At 37.8% G+C, this 21,002-nt stretch overlaps 1 protein-coding gene across 10 annotated transcripts in view; it reads right to left on the reverse strand.

Moving 5' to 3' along the window:
• Positions 1–21,002, reverse strand: part of SLC26A8 (solute carrier family 26 member 8) — a 77,276-nt gene that overhangs the window by 26,603 nt on the left and 29,671 nt on the right. For 8 of the 10 annotated variants that reach the window (XM_013044802.2, XM_013044804.2, XM_013044801.2 and 5 more), the window contains 5 exons: positions 20,378–20,494; positions 18,766–18,947; positions 11,178–11,342; positions 10,332–10,481; positions 5,377–5,459 (listed from right to left, as the gene is read on the reverse strand). In XM_013044802.2, coding sequence (XP_012900256.1) covers positions 5,377–5,459; positions 10,332–10,481; positions 11,178–11,342; positions 18,766–18,947; positions 20,378–20,494 — 697 coding nt within the window. The remainder of the gene's footprint in view (positions 1–5,376; positions 5,460–10,331; positions 10,482–11,177; positions 11,343–18,765; positions 18,948–20,377; positions 20,495–21,002) is intronic. The other 2 variants (XM_013044811.2, XM_013044812.2) reach the window with 1 other exon arrangement.

Below are 21,002 nucleotides of genomic sequence, written 5' to 3' on the forward strand. Positions count from 1 at the left end.
CTCTCTGCCTGCCTCTCTGCCTACTTGTGATCTCTGTCTGTCAAATAAATAAATAAAAATTTAAAAAAACCCTATAATTAGAAGCACCTGGTTGGCTCAGTTGGTTAAGCCTCTGCCTTCTGCTCAGGTTATAATCTAGGGGTCCTGGAATTGAGCCCTGCCCTCTGTGGGAAGTCTGCTTGGAGTTCTTTCCCTCTGTCCCTCCACCTGCTTGTGCTTGTGTTTTCTCTCTAGAACATTTAAACAAATCTTTAAAATAAAGATTGTTCTATTTCTGCGCAAAATACCATTGGAACTTTGATAGAATTGCATTGTAGATTGCTTTGGATAGTATGAACATTTTAACAATATTAGTTCTTCCAAACCATGAGGATGGAATATTTTTCCATTTATTTGTGTCTTCTTCAATTTCTTTCATCAATGTCTTATAGTTTTCAGTATACATGTCTTCCACCTCCTTCATTAAATTTATTCTTATGTATTTTATTCTTTTTCATGCAATTATAAATGGGATTGTTTTCTTAATTTCTTTTTCTGATAGCTCATTATTGTGTCTTTTTATAATGTTAACAGATGTTACACTAGTATACTTTAATGGTGATATCCTAATTCTATAATTCCTTCTCCCTTAAATGGCTGTAATACTTGTATAAAGTGAAGTATCTGAATATCAATGATTTGGATCTCCCAAAGAGCAGATCTTATAGAAAGAGCATGATAAATGCTTACTTTGTTCCTTTTATTTAACAATTTTCAAAATAACAAAAGTTGGTTCTACAGCATTTTGGGAGGGTGAAAAAAATGAGTTTGCTCTTAAAAAAAAAAGATTTTATTCATTTATCTGAGAGAGAGAGAGAAAGCAGTGGAGAGGGGCAGAGGGAGAAAGAGAAAAGGAGAGCCCTCGTTGAACAGGAAGCCCAACATGCGACTTGACTTCAGGAATCAGGACCTGAACTGAAGGCAGATGCCCAAATGACTGAGCTACCCACCTCTTTTAGAATTTTTATATTCACTGATTTAAACATATTTTATATGTTTTGCTGGCAAAAACCTCAAACTGACATATAGATTCAAGGCAATACCTATCAAAATTTCAATGACTCTTTTGCAGAAGTGGAAAAGCTGATTCTAAAATAAAGAAGAATAAAGGTGGAGGGCTCAGGGTATTTCATTTCAAAAGTTACTGTGAAACTGTAGTAATTAAGATTGGTATACAGATCAACAGAAAAGAATTGAGAGTTCAGAAATAAACTCAAACATTCATGGTCAATTGATTTTCACCAAGAGTGCCAAGACCACTGAATTGGGAAAGAACAGTCTCATCACCAAATAGTATGCAGACAATTGGATATTCACATGCAAAAGAATGAAGTCAGAGCCTTATCTTACAACATATACAACAGTGAACAAACCAATGAAATGGATTAAAGGCCTAAATGTAGACCTGAAACTATAAGTTTCTTAGAAGAAAACATATAGGTAAATCTTCATGACCTTGGATTACATTACAAGACTTTGTAATACCAAAAGCTCAAACAACAAAGGAAAAAATGAATTGGACTTCATCAAAATTAAAAATCTTTGTGCTTTCAAGGATCTGTGACGAAGTGAAATGACACCCCTCAGTAAAGGAGAAAATTCTTGCAAACTGTATATCTGAGAAGGGTCTAGTATCCTAAATTCCTACAACTCAACAACAAAAAGACAAATAACCCAATTAAAAATAGTCTAAGGAATTGAATAGATATTTCTTTAAAAAGATATGCAAATGACCAGTAGGCACATGAAAAAATGCTCAACATCATTAGTCCTTAGAGAAATGCAGAGCAAAGCCAGAATGATGTACCACCTCATACTTACTAAAAGGATAATAACAATAATAATAATTAAAAATAGCAAATATTGGTGAACATAGGAAGAAATTGGAACTTTGTGCATTACTGGTGGGAAAGTAAAATGGTGTTGCTGCTGTAGAAAATAGTTTGGCAGCTCCTTAACAGGTTCAACATAGGATTACCATATGACCCAACAAAAATCTACTCTTACATATAAACTCAAAAGGAATGAAAACAGGTGCTCAAAAGAAAAACCTGCAGATCATAGTCCTATTTATAATAACCAAAAGTTGGAAATAAATGAAATGTCTATCAGCTGATGAACAGATTAACAAAAGGTGGTATATCAATATAATGGAATATTATTCAGCCATAAATGGGAATTATCCATGCTACAATATTGATGAATCTTGAAAATATTATGCTGAGTGAAAGAAGCTAGAGTCAAAACACCACACGTTTTATGATTCCATTGCAGAATAAGCAAATTCCTAGAAGTAGAAATTAGATTAAGGGGTGCCTGGCTGGCTCAGTCAGTAGAACATGTGACTCTTGATCTTGGGGTTGTGAGTTCAAGTCCCATGTGTGGTGTGGAGTTTACTTAAATTAAAAAATTAAAATAAAAATAAAAGAAATTAGATTAAATAAAAAATTAAAATAGAAATAAAAGAAATTAGCCCAGGGCTGTGGAGGGGAACAAATGGGACAGGGCTTCTTTTTGGGGGGTGATAAAATATTTTAAAATTAGATAGCAATGATGGTTGTACAACTTTGAGAATATACTAAAATTAATGAAAGTGTGTAAGTTTAAAATGGTGAATTTTATGGTATAGTAAAGCTGTTACTGAAACAAGATAGTAAGAAAATATTATAAATAACTTTTTGTCAATATATTTGACACTTTAAATGGGCAAATTCTTTGAATCACCAAAATTGAGTACTCTCAAGAATTCTGGATAAACTGACGTATAGAGAAAGTTTATGTAACTTAATAGTAATTGTACTTAAATAATAGCCCGTTAAAAATTGAATTTGTAGTTAAGAACCTTTCCACAATGAAAACTTCAGGCCTAAATATCTTCACTGATGAATTCTACCATGAAGAAATAATGCCAGTTCTATAGAAACTCTTCCAGAAATTAAAGACAAGAGAATACATCCAAAGCGTTTTATAATGTCTACAATACTCTACTACTAAAGCCAGATACAGATATTACAAGAAAAGAAACTCTCAGGCCAATATACATAAATGCAAAAATTCTTACCATCATTTTAGCAAGTCAATCTACAAAAGGTAATCATATATCATTACTAAGTGAGGTTTATCTGAGGATGCAATGTTGGTTTAACATTCAAAAATCAATCATGATATTAACAGACTAAAAAAGGAAAAGAAATTTTCATGATTTGAGGGGCAGTATTGTTTTTCCATGGATCCGTAAAATAATCTCTCAAGCTGAATTTGGAAGCACACGTATGTTTTGGTTTCTATATCTCTAGGTTTATTTTCTAAGTAAAAACAAAACAAAACAAAACATTGAAATGTTTTAGATGAAGTTTGCTATTTGAAATGTTAGTTCTTCTGATTATTTTTATCTTTCATCAAGACACAGATACAGGACTCCATAACTGACTTCCAAAATTTTATGTAAAACCCAATTTCAGTAAAATGAACAATGTGTTAAATATCACTTGGGAAAATAATTTTAAAATATATTTTGTGATGTATTTATATTTAATCCTTTATCTAATGAAATGTTATTAGTTTCTGCATTTCCAATTTTTATTTTCTTTAGAATAAGAAGCAGCCTACTGTACATTATTATGTAAAGGAATCTAAATTCCTATTTTTAAATATCTTTTCCTTCACTATCTATGCCTTAGTTCCCTATTTAAAATATACTTATAACTTACAAGCACCTAGGTGTTTTCTAGGTATTGAGCTAGATAGAAATATAACTGAAGGCTCAAAGGCAGATATTTAACCTTTTGCTAAATTTCCCCTTTTTGTACTTTTAAGAAATTAAAGAAAAACGTGGCTATCCCAAGGAGGTATACAGTAAATGGAATTTATTGCCCAAATCTCTGTCAGTAAACCTTAAATATTCAGTATGCTAACACAAACTACTCTTTTTCCTTTCTGGTGTTCTCTAATATTTAATTCTTTGTTAGTAGTTTAGGTTAGAAGGACACATGGTCACAGAAAAAACTAACTTAAATTGTTCAAATTTTCTAATCTTTAGCAACCTCAGATAAACATATAATAAAAAGGGAAGTTCAAAGCAATACCTAACAAAAAAAGAAAGCAATACCTAAAATTAGATTTTTGAAATGCTTACCTATCTATCTATACCCTCAATCTTGTGATGAAACAAGCAAAAGTTGACCATATGGTTTTTAAGTCATCAATAGAGTGATTCTAATCAGAGATTTTGGAATTAAATAGGAAATGGGCTCAAAAGTAGCTGTACCCCGACCAACTGTGTGATGGCAGAGAAATAATTTAAATTGGTAAACCTTAGTTTCTTCAGCCATAAAAAAGGAGTATTACTGAGAGGTGCAAATGAAATAAAATAATTATTATCAATCTCATTGTTGTTCTTGTTATTTTTTTTCTGAGAGCAAAGACGCAGTCTTATTTACTGTCGCATTCCTTGGCACCTAGGTGGTCTGCTCACATTTTTTTTTTTTAACTGAACAGAATTGCAAATGATTTAGTAATCATTGGATTTAATGGAGAACTGATAGGACATGAGACTATCAGACATGAGACTAATCCAGTCCGCTTTCATCAAAGTAGTCTATGTTGTGTTCTCCTGGAGTCTGCCGGTATCACTGACTCTTTGCAGTATTCCCCACTGAGCAGCCTTAGGAAATAAACAACGCTCTTCAAAAGCCTGCCTGTGAGTCAAGAAACTGCAGTGTATTGCCTTTCTTAGCTAAAGTGATTCATCTGATGAAGGTTACAGGGAACTAATATTTCCTAATAGGAGCAAGACTGACCCATAGTCACTGGTAGAAATTATAACGTAAATTCATCCCAAGTCCTTAAGAACTCCATAGGGCAGACTATTTGAAGATAGCTTTCTATGCTTCTTAAGGACACTGAGGTCGAAGTGGGTGGAAACAGAGGGACACTCATCTCCTGAGCACTTAGCTCCAGGACAGAGGCCAGGAAAGCAGACGCATCTCTTGGTCCATCCTTGAGAGTTAGTCAGATAGGTATGGACGTTTTGAAGACCCGAGATGTACTGGGAAAAAACTGTGTGTCTCTCTGGTATCTGGCGCCTCCAACAGTTTACTTGTGTAAAGGGACTGGCTCAACTAGGGGAAGAGAGTAAGAGGCTGACTGGAGAAACAAAGGGTTGTCCTAGCCCATCTTCCTTTGTGGACCTCTGTATTCTAAAATGCATTGGAGCCCAATACCCATATTTGTCCGTGGCCAGGCTGCTAGTAGAGAATACCAGTCAGACAGTGTGGTCAGAGGCTAAGCGAAGGTAACAGAGAGGGAAAAGTAATCCTGAGAAGTGGAGTTACTGACCTATAAGGAATCATATCAATGAGCGTCCTGCTGGTTTCAGTGGCCATGCTTATCTTGTTGGCAAATGCAGTGAAGCCAAGAATCTGTAGGGGTTGAAATAAAAATGCATATGATCATCTCAAAATTATGAATTGCTTCCAGGAATAGAGGTGCATTTAGTCTTGGCGAGGCGGGGAATGAAATATATGTGGCGGTCCCCATGCATGAAAGTGAGAAAGAGAGGTGGGGCCAGTTCAGCGGAGAAAGAAAGGTGGAAACCCTCTCTGACTCTTAGCTCCCTAAGCTCTCTTTATTTATTTATTTGTTTGTTTATTTTCAAGATTTATTTATTCATTTTAGAGAGCAAGGAGAGCATGTGGGGGGAAGGGGCAGAGGGGGGAGAGACTCTCAAGCAGATTCCCCACTGAGCACAGAACCTGATGTGGGGTGGGGGAGGCTTGATCCCTCAAGATGGTGACCCGAGCAGAAACCAAGAGTGGGAAGCTTGACTGACTGAGCCACCCAGATGCCCCCTCCCTTTGTTCTTTTTAGCCTTGTAGACAGAATGAAAAGCAACTTCAGCCTTGGTCTCTGACATGACAATGGGAATAAATGAATGCATTTACCAACTTGGAACATCTGGACCGAATACACACATGTTTTCAGGTAGTCGGTATTTTAAGGCCTCAGTTGTAGAAGTTTTTAGATCTAGAGACACTGTACCAAGATACATATGCCTTTGGGGGATTGTTTAGGTATACTGAGAATCATATTACTGAATAACCCTTAAGAATAAATATAGAGCAGCATTTGATAGCACAAAGAAAAAGTCTTCAGCAAGGCAATGACTTGCTTTTTAATCTCCCTTTCATTTAGTCCTAAAATAACAAGGCTCCTTTCCATTTCAACTAGGGGCAAAATAGACAACCTAGCAGCTGTTATACCTTATAGAGACCTCACACCAGAGCAAAGTAAGCCAGAGACAAAAGAACTTGATGCCCAGGTCTTAGCATAATAATTATGTAGCTGCTTTACCCCATTTTCCCTACTAACACGTAAATCTTTTCCCAGCCTCTGCTGAGAGTTCAGACACTGAGTAGAATAGCAATTGGTTTATCTGTGATGCTGCGATCTGATGAAGACCCCTGGGAACCTTACAGGTCAGAAGGTAAAGAAAAATCTGGATCATAGCTTGACTCAGAGAAGTTTTCTTCTTTATATGGTTAAAGGACAAAAAGTGTGAAAACTGGCCAAGGAACTCTTTTTATTTCCAATATAAAGGTAATGCTTGCTCATAAAGGAACACAGAGAAAAATAGGAAAATTAAAAAGCAGAAGTAAATCACCCAAAGACAACTATTTTTGATGCCTGTTTGGTGTGTGTTATACAAATTAAATAAACATAGGCACAAACACACTCATGTACACATATAAATGATGGACATATATGTATAATTTCTTAGAGCTATAGGATTCCTGAATTATTTGTCAGTATATTCTACCTGGATCCCAGATACTGCCTTGAAACTTTCCCTTTCTATTTGACACTATGTGTTAAGGACAGATTGGTGTGTGTGGGCAGTTTCCTCCAGCATGTCTAAACAGTAAGTGTCTTGGTGGGTGCTGTGAGAAGCTTTTTACACCTTTAGGGCATAGCAGCTCTCATCCTCCCGCTCCCATTTGCCTCACTGCCAGGGGAAACATGCAAGTCTTTTCTCAGTTCTAACAACATCTCTAATCCTTACTACTTGGTGGACAGTGATCCTGATCACTTGACTTGCTTGATATGTGTATAAGTAATTATTACAGGCTTTGATAACCTTCGAGCATAAATTAGGTCACAAAAAGTGTACTGCCTAAACTGCAACAATTCTTAAGTCTCCACCGACTTTTCTTGCTGGATCTGTTTCTTCCCCCACTTCACTCCATGGTGCATCGTAATTATTTATAGCGCTCTCCAAAAGGAATGTCTTAACTGTGGCTCCCAAACCAATCTGTCAGCCATAGTGAACTCAGAGAATCCTCTATACTCTTTCTTCTTGCCTTTCCTAGTAACTCTGGTTAACGTTCATTGCTTTCGAGGTTGCTTGAAGGAATATCACTACAATCCCTGCTGCTGATGTCTCTTGAAAGAGGGCTGATTTGCACAACGGGGATGGACCTCGAGGGCAATATGTTAAGTGACAAGAGCCATACAGAGGAAGACAAATACTGTCTGGTATCACATAAGTGTGGAATCTAAGAGCAAAAACAAAAACAGACTCACAGAAACAGAGAGTAGAAAAGGGTTGCCAGGAGATGGGGGTTGAAGGAAATGGGGAAAGGTTGATAAAAATACACAAAAACATTCACGTTTAAGATGAATAAGGTCTGAGGGTCGAAGGTAATGCACGGTGACTATAACTGATAACATTGCATTGTATAATTGAAATTTGCTAAGAGTAGAACTTAAATGTTCTCTCTCTCTTTCTCTCTCTCTCACACACACACACACACACACGATAGATACGTGAGGTGATGGAAATGTTAATTAACTAGATGGGGGAATCTTTTCACAATGTATCTGCATAAGAAATCACCATGATGTACACTTTATATGTCAATTACACTTCAAGGAAAGCTGAAATTAGCGGGAGTGCCAATATCTGCCTCACAGACGCCATCTGCTGGTGACTCCAAAGCCTCAGCTTCCTGACTCCACTCTCTCCGGCACTATATTTCTGTATAGTGATTTGGGAAGTCTTTGATAAAAGTAGTCTTTCAGTTTATGGCCTTTACAAACTAATAGCTTTTCAGCTACTCCAATGAAGAAAGAATATACAGCTCCATGAAAAGTAGTTAACAGTTATAAGACAAAGCTTGGTCTCAAATTCCAAAGCAATTCGCATACTGTTTTATTTTATTTTATTTTTTTTAAGATTTTATTTATTTATTTGACAGAGAGAGATCACAAGTAAGCAGAGAGGCAGGCAGAGAGAGGGAAGCGGGCTCTCTGCTTGGCAGGACCCTGAGATCATGACCTGAGCCGAAGGCAGTGGCTTAACCCACTGAGCCACCCAGGCGTCCCTCGCATACTGTTTTAATCATGCTGGGTATAGACATGGATTCTTTAGTATAGAATTAGTTGGCAACATACAAATCATGAGAACTTAGAGTTATTTTTTGCCCACACAGTCTATTGTGGGCAAGTGTCTTTTCAGGGCAACTTCTTTGCAAACAGTGCCTCAGGGATCCAGGCAAATTCCACCTGGGGACCCTGTTATTTCAACAGGCAGCCCTATGATTACCACAGCAGGAAGAGAAAGAACATGGGGACTCACATGCTTTCTCCTATGCTTTGGCTCCAAAGTCACTGGCCCTGCTTAAATACAAGGCAGCCGGGAAATTTAAGGCAAAACATGGACATCTGTTGAACTTCAAGCATCTCTGCAACAGAACACTTCTTAAGGGGAAATTAATTCTTGTGGATCCCCAAGCATTCAGCAATCCTAATACGAGAAATGCTAACTTTAAAAGACTGATTTTTATTTATGAAAATGTCTTTATCATTGTAAAAATGTTAATCATAACTGCAAAAGATAACTTTTACCAGATTTTTTTTTTTTTTAAAGAAAGAAGAAATGTTATCATTAGCTAGTGGTGAGCCCCAGCTCTGCCACTTACTAATGACAAGGATTAGGCAATCTATTTTAACATCTCACCTCCCTCAATTTCTCTACTGTAGTATAGTGAGAATGAAAGGAGGCTGAAAACAGTATGATGGCAACATTATTAAAATAGAAACAGGGACAGCAGGTTGGCTCAGTCAGTAGAGCATATGACTCTTGATCTCGGGTTGTGAGTTCAAACCCCACATTAGGGGTGGAGATTACTTAAAGATAAAATTTTAAAAAATAAAATAAAATAGGAACAACATTCTACGTAGAAGACAGAAATTCACCAACACTGAGCATAGGCCTGTCATACATATTTGAAGGAAGAAAACTGAATAACTGAAAATCCAAAATTATCTATTGTAATTGACTTTGGAAGGTGTGGAAATTTCTATTCTTCCATTTTTTTCTTATTTTTTCAAAGTTGCTAGAATGAGGAGTATCTGGGTGGCTCAGTTAAGTGTCTGTCTTTGGCATAGGTCATGAACCCAGGGTCCTGGGATCCAGCACTGTACTGGGCTCCCTGCTCAGCAGGGAGTCTGCTTATCCCTCTCCCTCTGCCCCTGCCCCTGCCTGTTCTCTTTCCCTCTCTCAAAAAAAAGCAAAAAACAAACAAACAAAAAAAACAAAAAACAACAACAACAACAACAAAAAACCAACTAGAATGATCCTGGGTTATTTCCATAAGGGGAAAAAAATCCTATTTCTAAAATACTATGAAAGAGGCAATAGAGAAAAGTACTTTAAAAATAAGCATGTTTTACAAATATAAGCTAGTATTTTAAATTAAATGTATTCTACTTTTCACAATTCAACATACGTCTTTATTTTATTTATTTATTTATTAATAGATTTTATTTATTTATTTGACAGCTAGAGATCACAAGTAGGCAGAGAGGCAGGCAGAGAGAGAGAGAGAGAGGGAAGCAGCCTCCCTGCTGAGCAAAGAGCCCACTGAGCCACCCAGGCACCCTATTTATTTATTTTTGAAAAGATTTTATTTATTTATTTGACAGAGAGAGATCACAAGTAGGCAGAAAGGCAGGCAGAGAGAGAGAGGAGGAAGCAGGCTCCCTGTGGAAGAGAGCCCGATGTGGGGCTCCATTCCAGGACCCTGAGATCATGACCTGAGCCAAAAGCAGAGGCTTAACCTACTGAGTCACCCAGGCGCACCTCAACATATGTTTTTAAGAAATTATTATTTTAATAGTCTCCTCTAATCTTCTTCGTTCCTAGGTCGCTTGCTTTTTATTTTATTTTATTTTTTAAGAAAGCGGGCATTTTTAAATGGTCTAAACCATGAATTTGGGGCATCAAAACCTACCAGAAAAATTTCCATAGGAAACTCCAGTGGGTACTGATTGAAAGAAATTCTGATACATTTGTTGATTCTCAGCACAACAACAGCAGTTAGAAATAGTAGGATGCTGGTAGAATTAGCTTTTGGGAGAGTTACACAGTAGTTAACTATGTTCTGAAAGAAAACAAAATTATAAAGGCTTAGTAAGGGGTATGATAATTGCCTCTATCTAGAAAATGACACTAGATTAGTTGAAAAAGAAACCTCTAAGCAGTGTTTCTGGGCACAAATGTCTTTATAAGTATTGCTAGCACAGTGGAGGCAAATGGAAAGATGGAGATATAGATATAGATACAGATATTTTTTAATTGGAAAGGGAGACACTAAAAGATAATAATGCCCAGTAAGGAGAGAATACACTTTAATGTTTCAGTGTAATGGAAGGGACCCAGGAGTTCTGTTTTTCAGGCTACTCTTTTTACTAATTTTTCTAGACCACTGATGGATGTTCTTTAGCATGCCTCCTATGCCATTCTTGCATCAAGGGACAATGTAGCATCTTATATTCTTTAGATGTTTTAGGATACAGGTCTGCTATGAGGCATGTAGTGGGAAGAATTATGCTAGATTACAGTATTTTAAAAACCAACTTTTAATGTAAATCATGTTTGCTTAAAAGGGCTGGGCAAAATGGTTAGTGCAACTGAGAACATGATACCACCGGCATCGGTATTTAATTACGACTGTAAATCTAGAAGAGATGAAATTATTTCTAAGACCTCGTTGACTAAGCCGCCTATGCAGCAATCTCTCCACTTGAGTCAAGGGGAGGGGCATCTGTATATCTGGGTGAGGGCAGAAATTACTCACATAGAAGAAGGAGATGGGACCAGCGTGAAAACTAATCATAATCCCGAAGATGCAAGTCAGCTGGGACAGAATAATGTGTAGTGCTGTGGCAGCCAGGTAAGCGCTGATTGCAGCCTCCGGAAGGTACGTGGCGATGAAGCCAAAACCTAACAAGCCCATTGAAAGCTGCAGGAGGGTCGGGTGGAAAAGAAAACTGGAGTGAGACAGAATGTCACCAAACCAACAAAGGCATCAACTAGGCGCTCTCCACGAGGTTGCCAATGAAAAAGTTCAATGAGGCCCCTGGGGTTAACTCTGCCCTCTCTTTTTCTCAGCAACTGCAAATGACAAGGTCCGTCCTTGGTGTTGATTCAGGAGATCACACTTCCTTCCTGCTTCGGGAGCACTTACGCTTAAGTTCGTGCCCTAGCATCTATTGACCTTATTAATGTGAGGTTAACAGTGACCAAGTGGTGATTAGAACAAGCTTTTGCCTTTTTAAGGGCCCTTTTGTTAGACGTTTTAATAGCCCTTTTCAGGAGATGTTAATATTCCTGTGAGGAATGTGGCTTTTCACAAAGGGAAAAGACAAGTTAAAAAACCCCCCGGGTTCCAGCTCAGACTCCTCGGCCTTTGACATTTATCTTTACTAAGAATGATTAAACTGAATTTATGTCTTCAGGATTATATACGTAATAGATAATATGTGTATATAAGACAGAAATTCAGTTTCTATAAATCCAGTATATATAATAAATATAATTTATATATTATATATGCATATGTACATGTAAAATACCATATTACACTTAATATATAATTTGTATACTTATATTTTGAATAAATAAATGTAATTATATATTATATAATTAAACTTATATAATTTATCTGATTATATATTTATATATAATTACATATAATAATTCTATATTTATATATAATTACATATACCACAAATTATACATTAAATGTAGGTTACATTTTAGTATTTTATATGTACACGTGCATATGTTATATATGTATATTTTATATATATATATATATTTAAATATACAAAGGATCTAAAAGGGTAGCCCCAAACTATTAAAAAAGTTACTCTTGGGGAATGGGATTAAAAATTGGGGCAATATTGGGGCACCTGGGTGGCTCAGCCAGTTAAGTGTCTGCCTGAGGCTCAGGTGGTGATCCCAGGGCCCTGGGATCAAGCCCGTTGTTTGTCGGGTTCCCTGCCTCTCCCTCTCCATTTGCCTCTCTCTCCATCTGCTTTTCCTCCAGCTCAGGCTCTCTTTCGCTCTCTCTCGCTCTCAAGTAAATAAATTACATTTTAAAAAGGTTGGGGTAATATTTTAAGATTTATGCACTTTTTTATTATTTGAGACTCTTGCAATATACGTGTTCATCTTATTTTTTTTCCAAGTAGGCTCCACATCCAATGTGGGGATTGAACTCACAACCCTGAGGGCAAGAGTCACATGCTCTACTAACTGAGCCCGACAGGTGCCCTCCATCTTTTATAATAAAAAGCAACTTGAAAATTGTTGGATAGAGGGCGAGCCCCATTTCCCGTTAAGAAAGGAGGTTAAGAAAACTTGCACAGCTTAATGAAGAAGATGGGGAAAGATCAGTCTTGAAGCCTACTATAGTTAGCACTTCACCTCTCCTTCACTAGAAGCTCTCAGAAAACAAACTTGGAAGAGTAAATCTTGGAGGTTTAAAAGGATTTTGTTTTCAAGCTTTCAGTCAGTTGAGCACCATGTCTCTATATTCTTTGATCATTATTGCCCAATGTGCTCTGCTACTCTAATGGGGCCAGTCAGCTTCCTGTCTTTTGTGTGATTGGCTGATCTGTATCTATTTCTGTGTTTATGCATGAATCCCTCTTTTTTGCCCATTTCTGTCAATTCCTGTCCATCATTTCTTTCAAGAGCTCAATACAATTCCTCTTCTCCAGGAGATATGGTGAGAAGAGCATGATTCCTAGGGATGAAAAACTTGGCTTCAATCCTGGCTCTGCCTCTCACAGGCTGTGTGAGCTTGGACAAGTTAAGTAAACTCTCTGAGCCTGTTTCTTCATCTATAAAAAGTGAGTAATAACCATGCAGTGTTTTGTATGAATTACATTGTATAAAACATGTAAAACACTTAGCTCAAATCTGAGAGTAGTGACAGAGGCAAATACATTACCATTCACTTTTCATGCCATCTCTTCCTTCCACCTTGTAAGTGGCAAATACTTATAACCACAAAGCTCTTTCTTGCTCAGCTGTGTGGTGGTGTCAAAATTTGTGTTGACCTAATTCTCTAAGCAGCGAATGCCAATCAGTCAGAGTTGGCCTATGACATGATACCTATTGCACATTCTTATAGAAAACAAGTACTAAATGTTCAGTGAATGAAGAGAAGTCTCAAAACATGGTTGTTTTCTTCACAGACTTCAACCAACTAAAGGTTATTCCTGTGCTTTACATTCTTTTGACACCAAACACTTCACTTTTATTAATATTAATCTTAATTTGCACTTTAAAATTATGTGAAGCACAGATTCTGGAGATAGACAACCTTGAGCCCAATTCCCAGTTTGGGATCTTACTGGCTGTGTGAACTTGGATCAATTCACTTAACCTCACTATACCTTTTTTCCCCTTAAAACAAGGATCATAGTGGGCACGTGGGTGGCTCAGTTGGTTCGGTAACTACCTTTGGCTCAGGTCATGATCCTGGAGCCCTGGAATCAAGTCCCGTGTCGGCTCCCTGCTCAGCAGGGAGTCTGCTTCTCTCTCTGACCCTCTCCCACTCATGCTCTCTCTCTCTCATTCTCAAATAAATAAATCAATAAATAGAATCTTAAAATTAAAAAAAAAATCATAGTAACACCTACCCTCATACAAGGAGTTGTAAGGGTCAAATGAGAGGGGTACATGTGAAGTATTTTGAACAGTGACTAACACATAACAATGAATGTTAGATATTTTCTAGTACAGACTTCTTTTCAAAATTTAAACTTTTTATTTTAGATAACTGTAAATCAATATGCAGTTGGGAGAAACATTACAGAGAAATCTGGTGTACTCTTTACTCAGTTTCTCCCACTGATAGCATCTTGCAAAATTATGGTTGACCCTTGAATACCACAGAAGTTAGGGGCAACACCCCCTCCCCAAACACACACAGTTGAAATCCATGTATAACTTTTTTCTTTTTTAAGAATTTATTTATTTGAGAGAGGGAAGATATAAGCAGAGGGAGGGGCAAAGGGAGAGAGAGAAGCAGTCTCCTGGGCTGAAAAGAGAGCCCAATGCAGATGCCTTGGGCCAAAGGCAGATGCCTAACCAATGGAGCCACCTAGCACCCCCCTCCAACGTATAACTTTAGAGTCCCCCAAAACTTAACTCCTATTGTCCTACTATTGAGTGGAAGCCTTACCAATGACATAAACATATGATTAACATTTGGTATATGTGTTACATACTATATTATTACAGTAACGTAGGATATAGAAAATAAAGTATTATTAAGAAAATCATAAGGAAGAGAAAATATATCTACAATACTGTACAGTATTTATTTTTAAAAAATCTGCATATAAGTGGGGCTGTGCAGTTCAAACTCATGTTGTTTAGGGGTTTATGGTAATTGTTTTAAATACTTCCTCTACATACATTTTGAACCACATCACAGTGTTATAATTTCATTTCAACCATCAAACATAATTTAGAAGGCATAAGAGGAGGAAAATCTATTGTATTTATCCATATTTTTACTCTTTCCATTATTTTTTCTTCCTTCCTGATGTTCCAAGATTCTTTTATCATTTCCTGTTTAGAGATCTTCATTCACCATTCTTTTAGGGTAGGTCTGCTCCTAGCAAATTCTTTTAAGTTTTTCTTCCTCTGAGAATGTCTTGATTTCCCTGTGATTCTTAAAGGATATTTTCATTGGGTATATGATTTTGGATTGACATTTCTTTGCTCTTAGCAAACAGAAAATATTGTGTAACTTCCCTCTGGACTCTATGGTTTCTGATAAGAAATCTGCTGCCGGGCACCTGGGGGCTCAGTTGGTTGAGCAACTGCCTTCGGTTCAGGACATGATCCCAGACTTCCAGGATCGAGTCCTGCATCGGGCTCCCAGCTCCTTGGGGAGTCTGCTTCTCCCTCTGACCTTCCCCTCTCTCATGTTCTCTCTCACTCATTCTCTTTCAAATAAATAAATGAAATCTTAAAAAAAAAAAAAGAAGAAGAAATCTGCTGCCATTTGAGTTGCTCACCCCCCACCCCACCCCATAGGCAAAGTATTTCTCTTATTGCTTTTGAGAGTTTTTTTTTTTTTTTTTTTGTCTTTAGTTTTTAAGAGATTGGCTATAATTTGTCTTAGGGTGGATTTTTTCTTTTTTTTTTTTTTTAATAAAGATACAAATATTCTGGTTCTTTCCATTTGTTTTTTTTTTTTGTTTTTTTAAAGATTTTATTTATTTATTTGACAGACAGAGATCACAAGTAGGCAGAGAGGCAGGCAGAAAGAGAGGAGGAAGGAGGCTTGGCTCCCTTCTGAGCAGAGAGCTTGATGTGGGGCTCGATCCCAGGACCCCGAGATCATGACCTGAGTTGAAGGCAGAGGCTTTAACCCACTGAGCCACCCAGGAGCCCCTTAGGGGGGATTTCTATGGATTTATCTTGTTTGAAATTTTCTCAGCTTCTTGATTCTGGACGCTTACATCTTTTGCCAAATTTGGGGAGTTTTTAGCCGTTATTTCTTCAAGTAATTCAGCCCCCATCTTTTTTCTCCTCTCTTTCTGGAACTCTCATGATATAAATATTAGATGTGTTGTTATCGTCCTACTTGTTCCCGAGTCTCTGTTCATTATTTTTTCCAGTCTGTTTTCTCTCTGTTGTTCCAATTGGGCAATATCTATTGTTCTTTCTTTGAATTCATTCATTCTTTCCTGCCTCCTCTACGCTTCTAAAATTTCCATTTGTTTCTTCATATTTTCTGTTTATTTGCTGAGACTTTCTATTTTCTCACTTGTTTCAAGCATGTTCATTATTGCTTGCTGAAGCATGTTTAGGATGGCTGCTTTAAAATCTTTGCCAGATAATCCTAACATCTCTGTCATCTCAGTGCTGGCATCTTTTTATTGTCTTTTTTCATTCAAGTTGAGATTTTTCTGGTTCTTGACATGACAAGTAATTTTCAGTTCAATGGTGGACATTTTGGACACTATGCTATGAGATGCTGGATCTTATTTAAATCTGTGTTTTACCTTACTTATTTTGACAAAGTGATGGCAGGGGAGGAGGAAGGTGCCATCTTGTTACTGCCTGTAGATGCAGAAGTCCAGCTTCTCCCCTAAGCTTCCACCGACAGCTGTGGCAGGACTCTTCATTATTGCTGGGCAGGGGTAGGAGTTCTGGCTCCCACTAGCCCTCTGCTGATATTATCCTGGTTGGAAGAGATGGGAATACCTTACTTCTTCCCATTTGGCGTCCACTGATACTACAACAGAAGGGGTTGTCCTCTTCCGAAGGCCATCTCTAATACCACCCCAGTGAGGAGTAGGAAGAGGGTCTCATTATTGCACAGTGGGAATGAAAGTCTTGACTCCCTATTTGGCCTTCTCTGACAACACCCCAGTTGGGGTTGTGGGTGTGCACTTCATTATGGGTGGGTAAGGGTGAAAGTCTGGACTCCTCAGTTGGCCTTTGTTGGCATGAGGGAGTTGATATCACAGTTTTGTTTTGTTTTTCCTTGGTGTTAGTCTGGAGTGTAGTAGTTATATGTAAAAGTTTTCAGCTTTGCTAGCCTTTTTTGGTGCCGTGGCTATAAAGAACAGATTTCTGTTAGGGCTTGGTGTGTGTATGTGTGTGTGTAGGTGTATGTGTGTGTGCACAGGTATTAGCATTTGGGTTTCTGGCTTCCTTAGCACCAAGTTTGAAATATAAGAGGCAAAAAGAAAACCCTGGAAACTCACCATTGTGTTATTCCTTGGATCCTGGGGTTCTGAGCCAGTTTGCCTTCTCTCCACTATTCAGAGTCTTATGTTTGTGTTATATATAACGTTCCAAGGTTTTTAGTTGTACTTAGCAGGAGGCATAGGGAAAAGTAGATCTATTTCATCTTTCTGGAAATGGGATATCTTTTCCTTTATTAGATGAAAAAACTGAGGCTCAAAGGAGGCAAGAGAACACGCCCAGGGTCATGTAGAGAATTCATAGATTGCTGATTTATATTTTGTTATTTTATCTTCTCCTACAAGATTGATTTTTTTAACCACAGGAATTACATCTTCTTTTTTATTTTTGGTCTCTGTCAAAGTACCCAAATTCATATTTCTGTACCCAGTAGTTATCACATGCTGATGCTTACTACGTGACAGGCTCTGTGCTGAGTGCTTCACATGTATTTTCTCATTTACTCCTCATAAGAACCCTGTGAAATAAGTGTTATTTTTCCTACTTTATACACAAGAAAACCAAGGCCCATAAATGTAAGGTAATTTAAGTAAGTTGTATAGCTGGTATATGGGCTAGACTTTGTAGGCTTTCTTTCTTTCTTTCTTTCTTTCTTTCTTTTGTTTTAGGATTTTATTTATTTGACAGAGATCACAAGTAGGCAGAGAGGCAGGCAGAGAGAGAGAAGGAAGCAGGCTCCCTGCTGAGCAGAGAGCCCGACTCGGGACTAGATCCCAGGACCCTGTGATCATAACTTGAGCCAAAGGCAGAGGCTTTAACCCACTGAACTACCCAGGCGCCCCGACTTTGTAGGCTTTCAATAAAACCTTATCTTGGGGCGCCTGGGTGGCTCAGTGGGTTAAGCCGCTGCCTTCGGCTCAGGTCATGATCTCAAGGTCCTGGGATCGAGTCCCGCATCGGGCTCTCTGCTCAGCGGGGAGCCTGCTTCCCTCTCTCTCTCTCCCTGCCTGCCTCTCCGTCTACTTGTGATCTCTCTGTCAAATAAATAAATAAATAAAATCTTTAAAAAAAAATAAATAAAACCTTATCTAATAAAAGATGGTTCCAGGAGAGATCAGCAAAAATTAGCTAGAAAGTAGATTGGTTGCAAAGAAAGAGAAATAAAGCTAGCATATGTGACTTCTGTTCAATGGGTGAAGCTTTAGATGTTAGTCTCTGAGAGAAAATCAAAGACACACCAAAAATAAGTTTTGATATTTTAATAAGTCATTGATATTATTGTCCTTTAGCTGTGCTCCTGAAATATTAAAAAAAAGGATTATAGATCTTGCTTTCATGCTTACTTAACCCAAAGTATAGTACAGGAGCTTATGAGTGTTAGTCTTGTTGAAAGAATATAAAGACATTTTTAAAAAACATGAAATCATGAATAGAACTCTTGACCATAGTCCCTAGGACCTTTCTTTAGACAAATGAGAATGTTCAGTGTCTCATCCTAAATCAATGGTGAATTGTTTCTGAGGAAGGGAGAGGTTTTGTCACTAAGGAGAGCCTATCCACACATCCTGTAAGCTTTCAAAAAATAAGCAACTAAAGTTCCAGATATATCATGACGGATAACAGGAGCAACAAAAGGAAGGGGTCCCTTTGTAGCTCCTTTATTTATTTCTTCTTCAGTGGTTTGGAGACTCTGATCCTACCTGAATAATCCCAGTCAGAAAAGTTGTGGATGCCACCACACTCAAGGATCTGTTATAGTCCGCAAGGAAGGAGGGCTTGGAAAAGTCATCCTTGATGAAAGTTCCCAGAATCAGGTTGCCATTGTTGAATGGGTACAACCTCAGCACATCAATCATCAGAGCACTCACAAGGAAGAAGGAACCTATGAAAGAAGGTGTTGGGGCAGAAAGTGCAGTTTTAAATCCAGGTAACCTGACATATTTGAAAAATCAAGGCATGGTCTAATGTTGTTTTGTTTTTGATCTGAAGAACTTCTCTTATTTGAAAGTGGCCATTGGAAAAGTGAGAAGGAGCAAAGAAAAGAACTCTGGTTCCACATGCCATGAGCATCTTCCAGAATTTAGATCTTGGTGGTACAGGTATTAACCTCTTTGCAATATGGGCACAAGGAGTGGGATTCAAAGGGAAATTGGCTGGAAATGCATATCAGGCTCAGTCACTGTACCTGCTCTTAGAGATGGTGAATGAAATTGAAATGGTAGGTAGGCAGATCAGAAAACAAAGCTAATCAATAATAATAAGAAAAATAGCACCTATCACTTGTGAAGGATTTATTAGTTGCAAAATGACAATGAGATAAACCTGTTTCAAACATGATTTCGTTCAGCCCTCCAATCCACATAGTCACATATGGGAGTAAAGGCAAATCTTACCTTTAAATTACCTAACAGAAACAAAACTCCTGTAGCCTTATTATCAGTATCTGGAAATGACTGTGCTATGCCCCAGGAACTTGGAAATATAGGAATAAATTGTCCTCTCAGTCTCCCAATGTAAAATCAACACATAATGGATTTTAGTAAAGACATGTGATACTGTCCTTTAAAAAGGCAGGATAGCACTCTGCATCTAGAATAATGGGGTGGTAATCAGCCTGAATATACAAATGTATCTGGAGAAAAAGTGTGTTCGTCAAAATGATCAGTGCTGGTTGGGTGGTCAGTTGTTCAGTGGGGAAGCCAAGAAAAAGGCACTTTACTAAGTAGATGTTGACAATGCCCTTCCAAGATTATTGCACATTTTGTGGTTTGATTGCTATGACGGTTTACCTAAGTGAAGAAAATGTGCTGCTTGTATGACTTTCAACTAGTTTGTTATTTCTAATTATAAATTAGTAGATGCACTTCTGACTCAGGGAAGGTAAGTGCTTGTCCTATGGATTTGAGTGCTTTGATTATATGACAGCCTTTTCTCATTGTAAATTAATAAGCTAATATAGTTATTGAAATGTAGGCCCATGTGGGTTATTATAGGTCCAGCTGAAAGATGGATCTACTCTAGGAATATTGGCAAACTTGCCTCTGGATCTTCTGGGTTGAGGGCAGTCAGATTTCAATGTGTGTTAATTTCACCAGGATAAGTACCCCTGCTGTCTAATTTCTTTGGGAAAGAGCTAGCCGACTCTGTCTGGCAGTGACATTGATAATGGCACAATCTCTGAAATCTGAACACTCACCCTATGGATAGAATGTCCATCTTCTGCCTCCTTTTATCCTACCTTAAACATAGCAATAAGGAAATGATTGAGGCAGAAAGCCCATCCACCCCCTGTAGTTCTAGTGCTGAACTCACCAATGGACATTTGATGACATGATCCCAAAATGATGTAAACTACTGAAGAACAGAAAGCCGCATAACAGACATTGAGAGGAGGAATCAGTTGCCTCGTCAGCAAGCTAAATGTCAGGGCTGAAAAGATAATTCAAGTAAGAAAAGTTAGGCTGGCTTTTCAAAGTCACCTTTAACAAAAACTGTAAAGAATATTGAAAATAAAAATGATCTACGTGTCTAGCTGCTGAGTGTGATAATAAGATCTCTTAACCTGCAGCCCATCATTTGTGTCTTTTATTACCTCCTTTGATATCTAGCTTCTCCTCCTACTTTACCACATGTTTTTACACCTCAGCTCTAAATCACAGGCTTAAACATCTCTCCTTTCAAGGTCTTCATGCTAATCATGGAAAACAGATGTCGCAAGAATAAGACCTCTGATTCCAGCAGCTGAGAAGCAGCCCCATTTCACACCTTGTCTAATAGCAGAAGGCCCAGGCATCCTCCAGGACTGGAAATAAAGCTGGAGAACAAGAGAAGAATCATATGTAACTGGCTTGATTCCATATTGGTATGTGCAGTCCCTCTTTCATATGACAATCACATAGGTCTCTTTCTTCAACAACCCCTTCAATGCTTACTTTCT

This window comes from Mustela putorius, unplaced genomic scaffold (genome assembly GCF_011764305.1).
Source record: "Mustela putorius furo isolate JIRA1106 unplaced genomic scaffold, ASM1176430v1.1 tig00000135_pilon_pilon_pilon, whole genome shotgun sequence".
In the NCBI taxonomy this organism is placed as follows: Eukaryota; Metazoa; Chordata; class Mammalia; order Carnivora; family Mustelidae; genus Mustela; species Mustela putorius.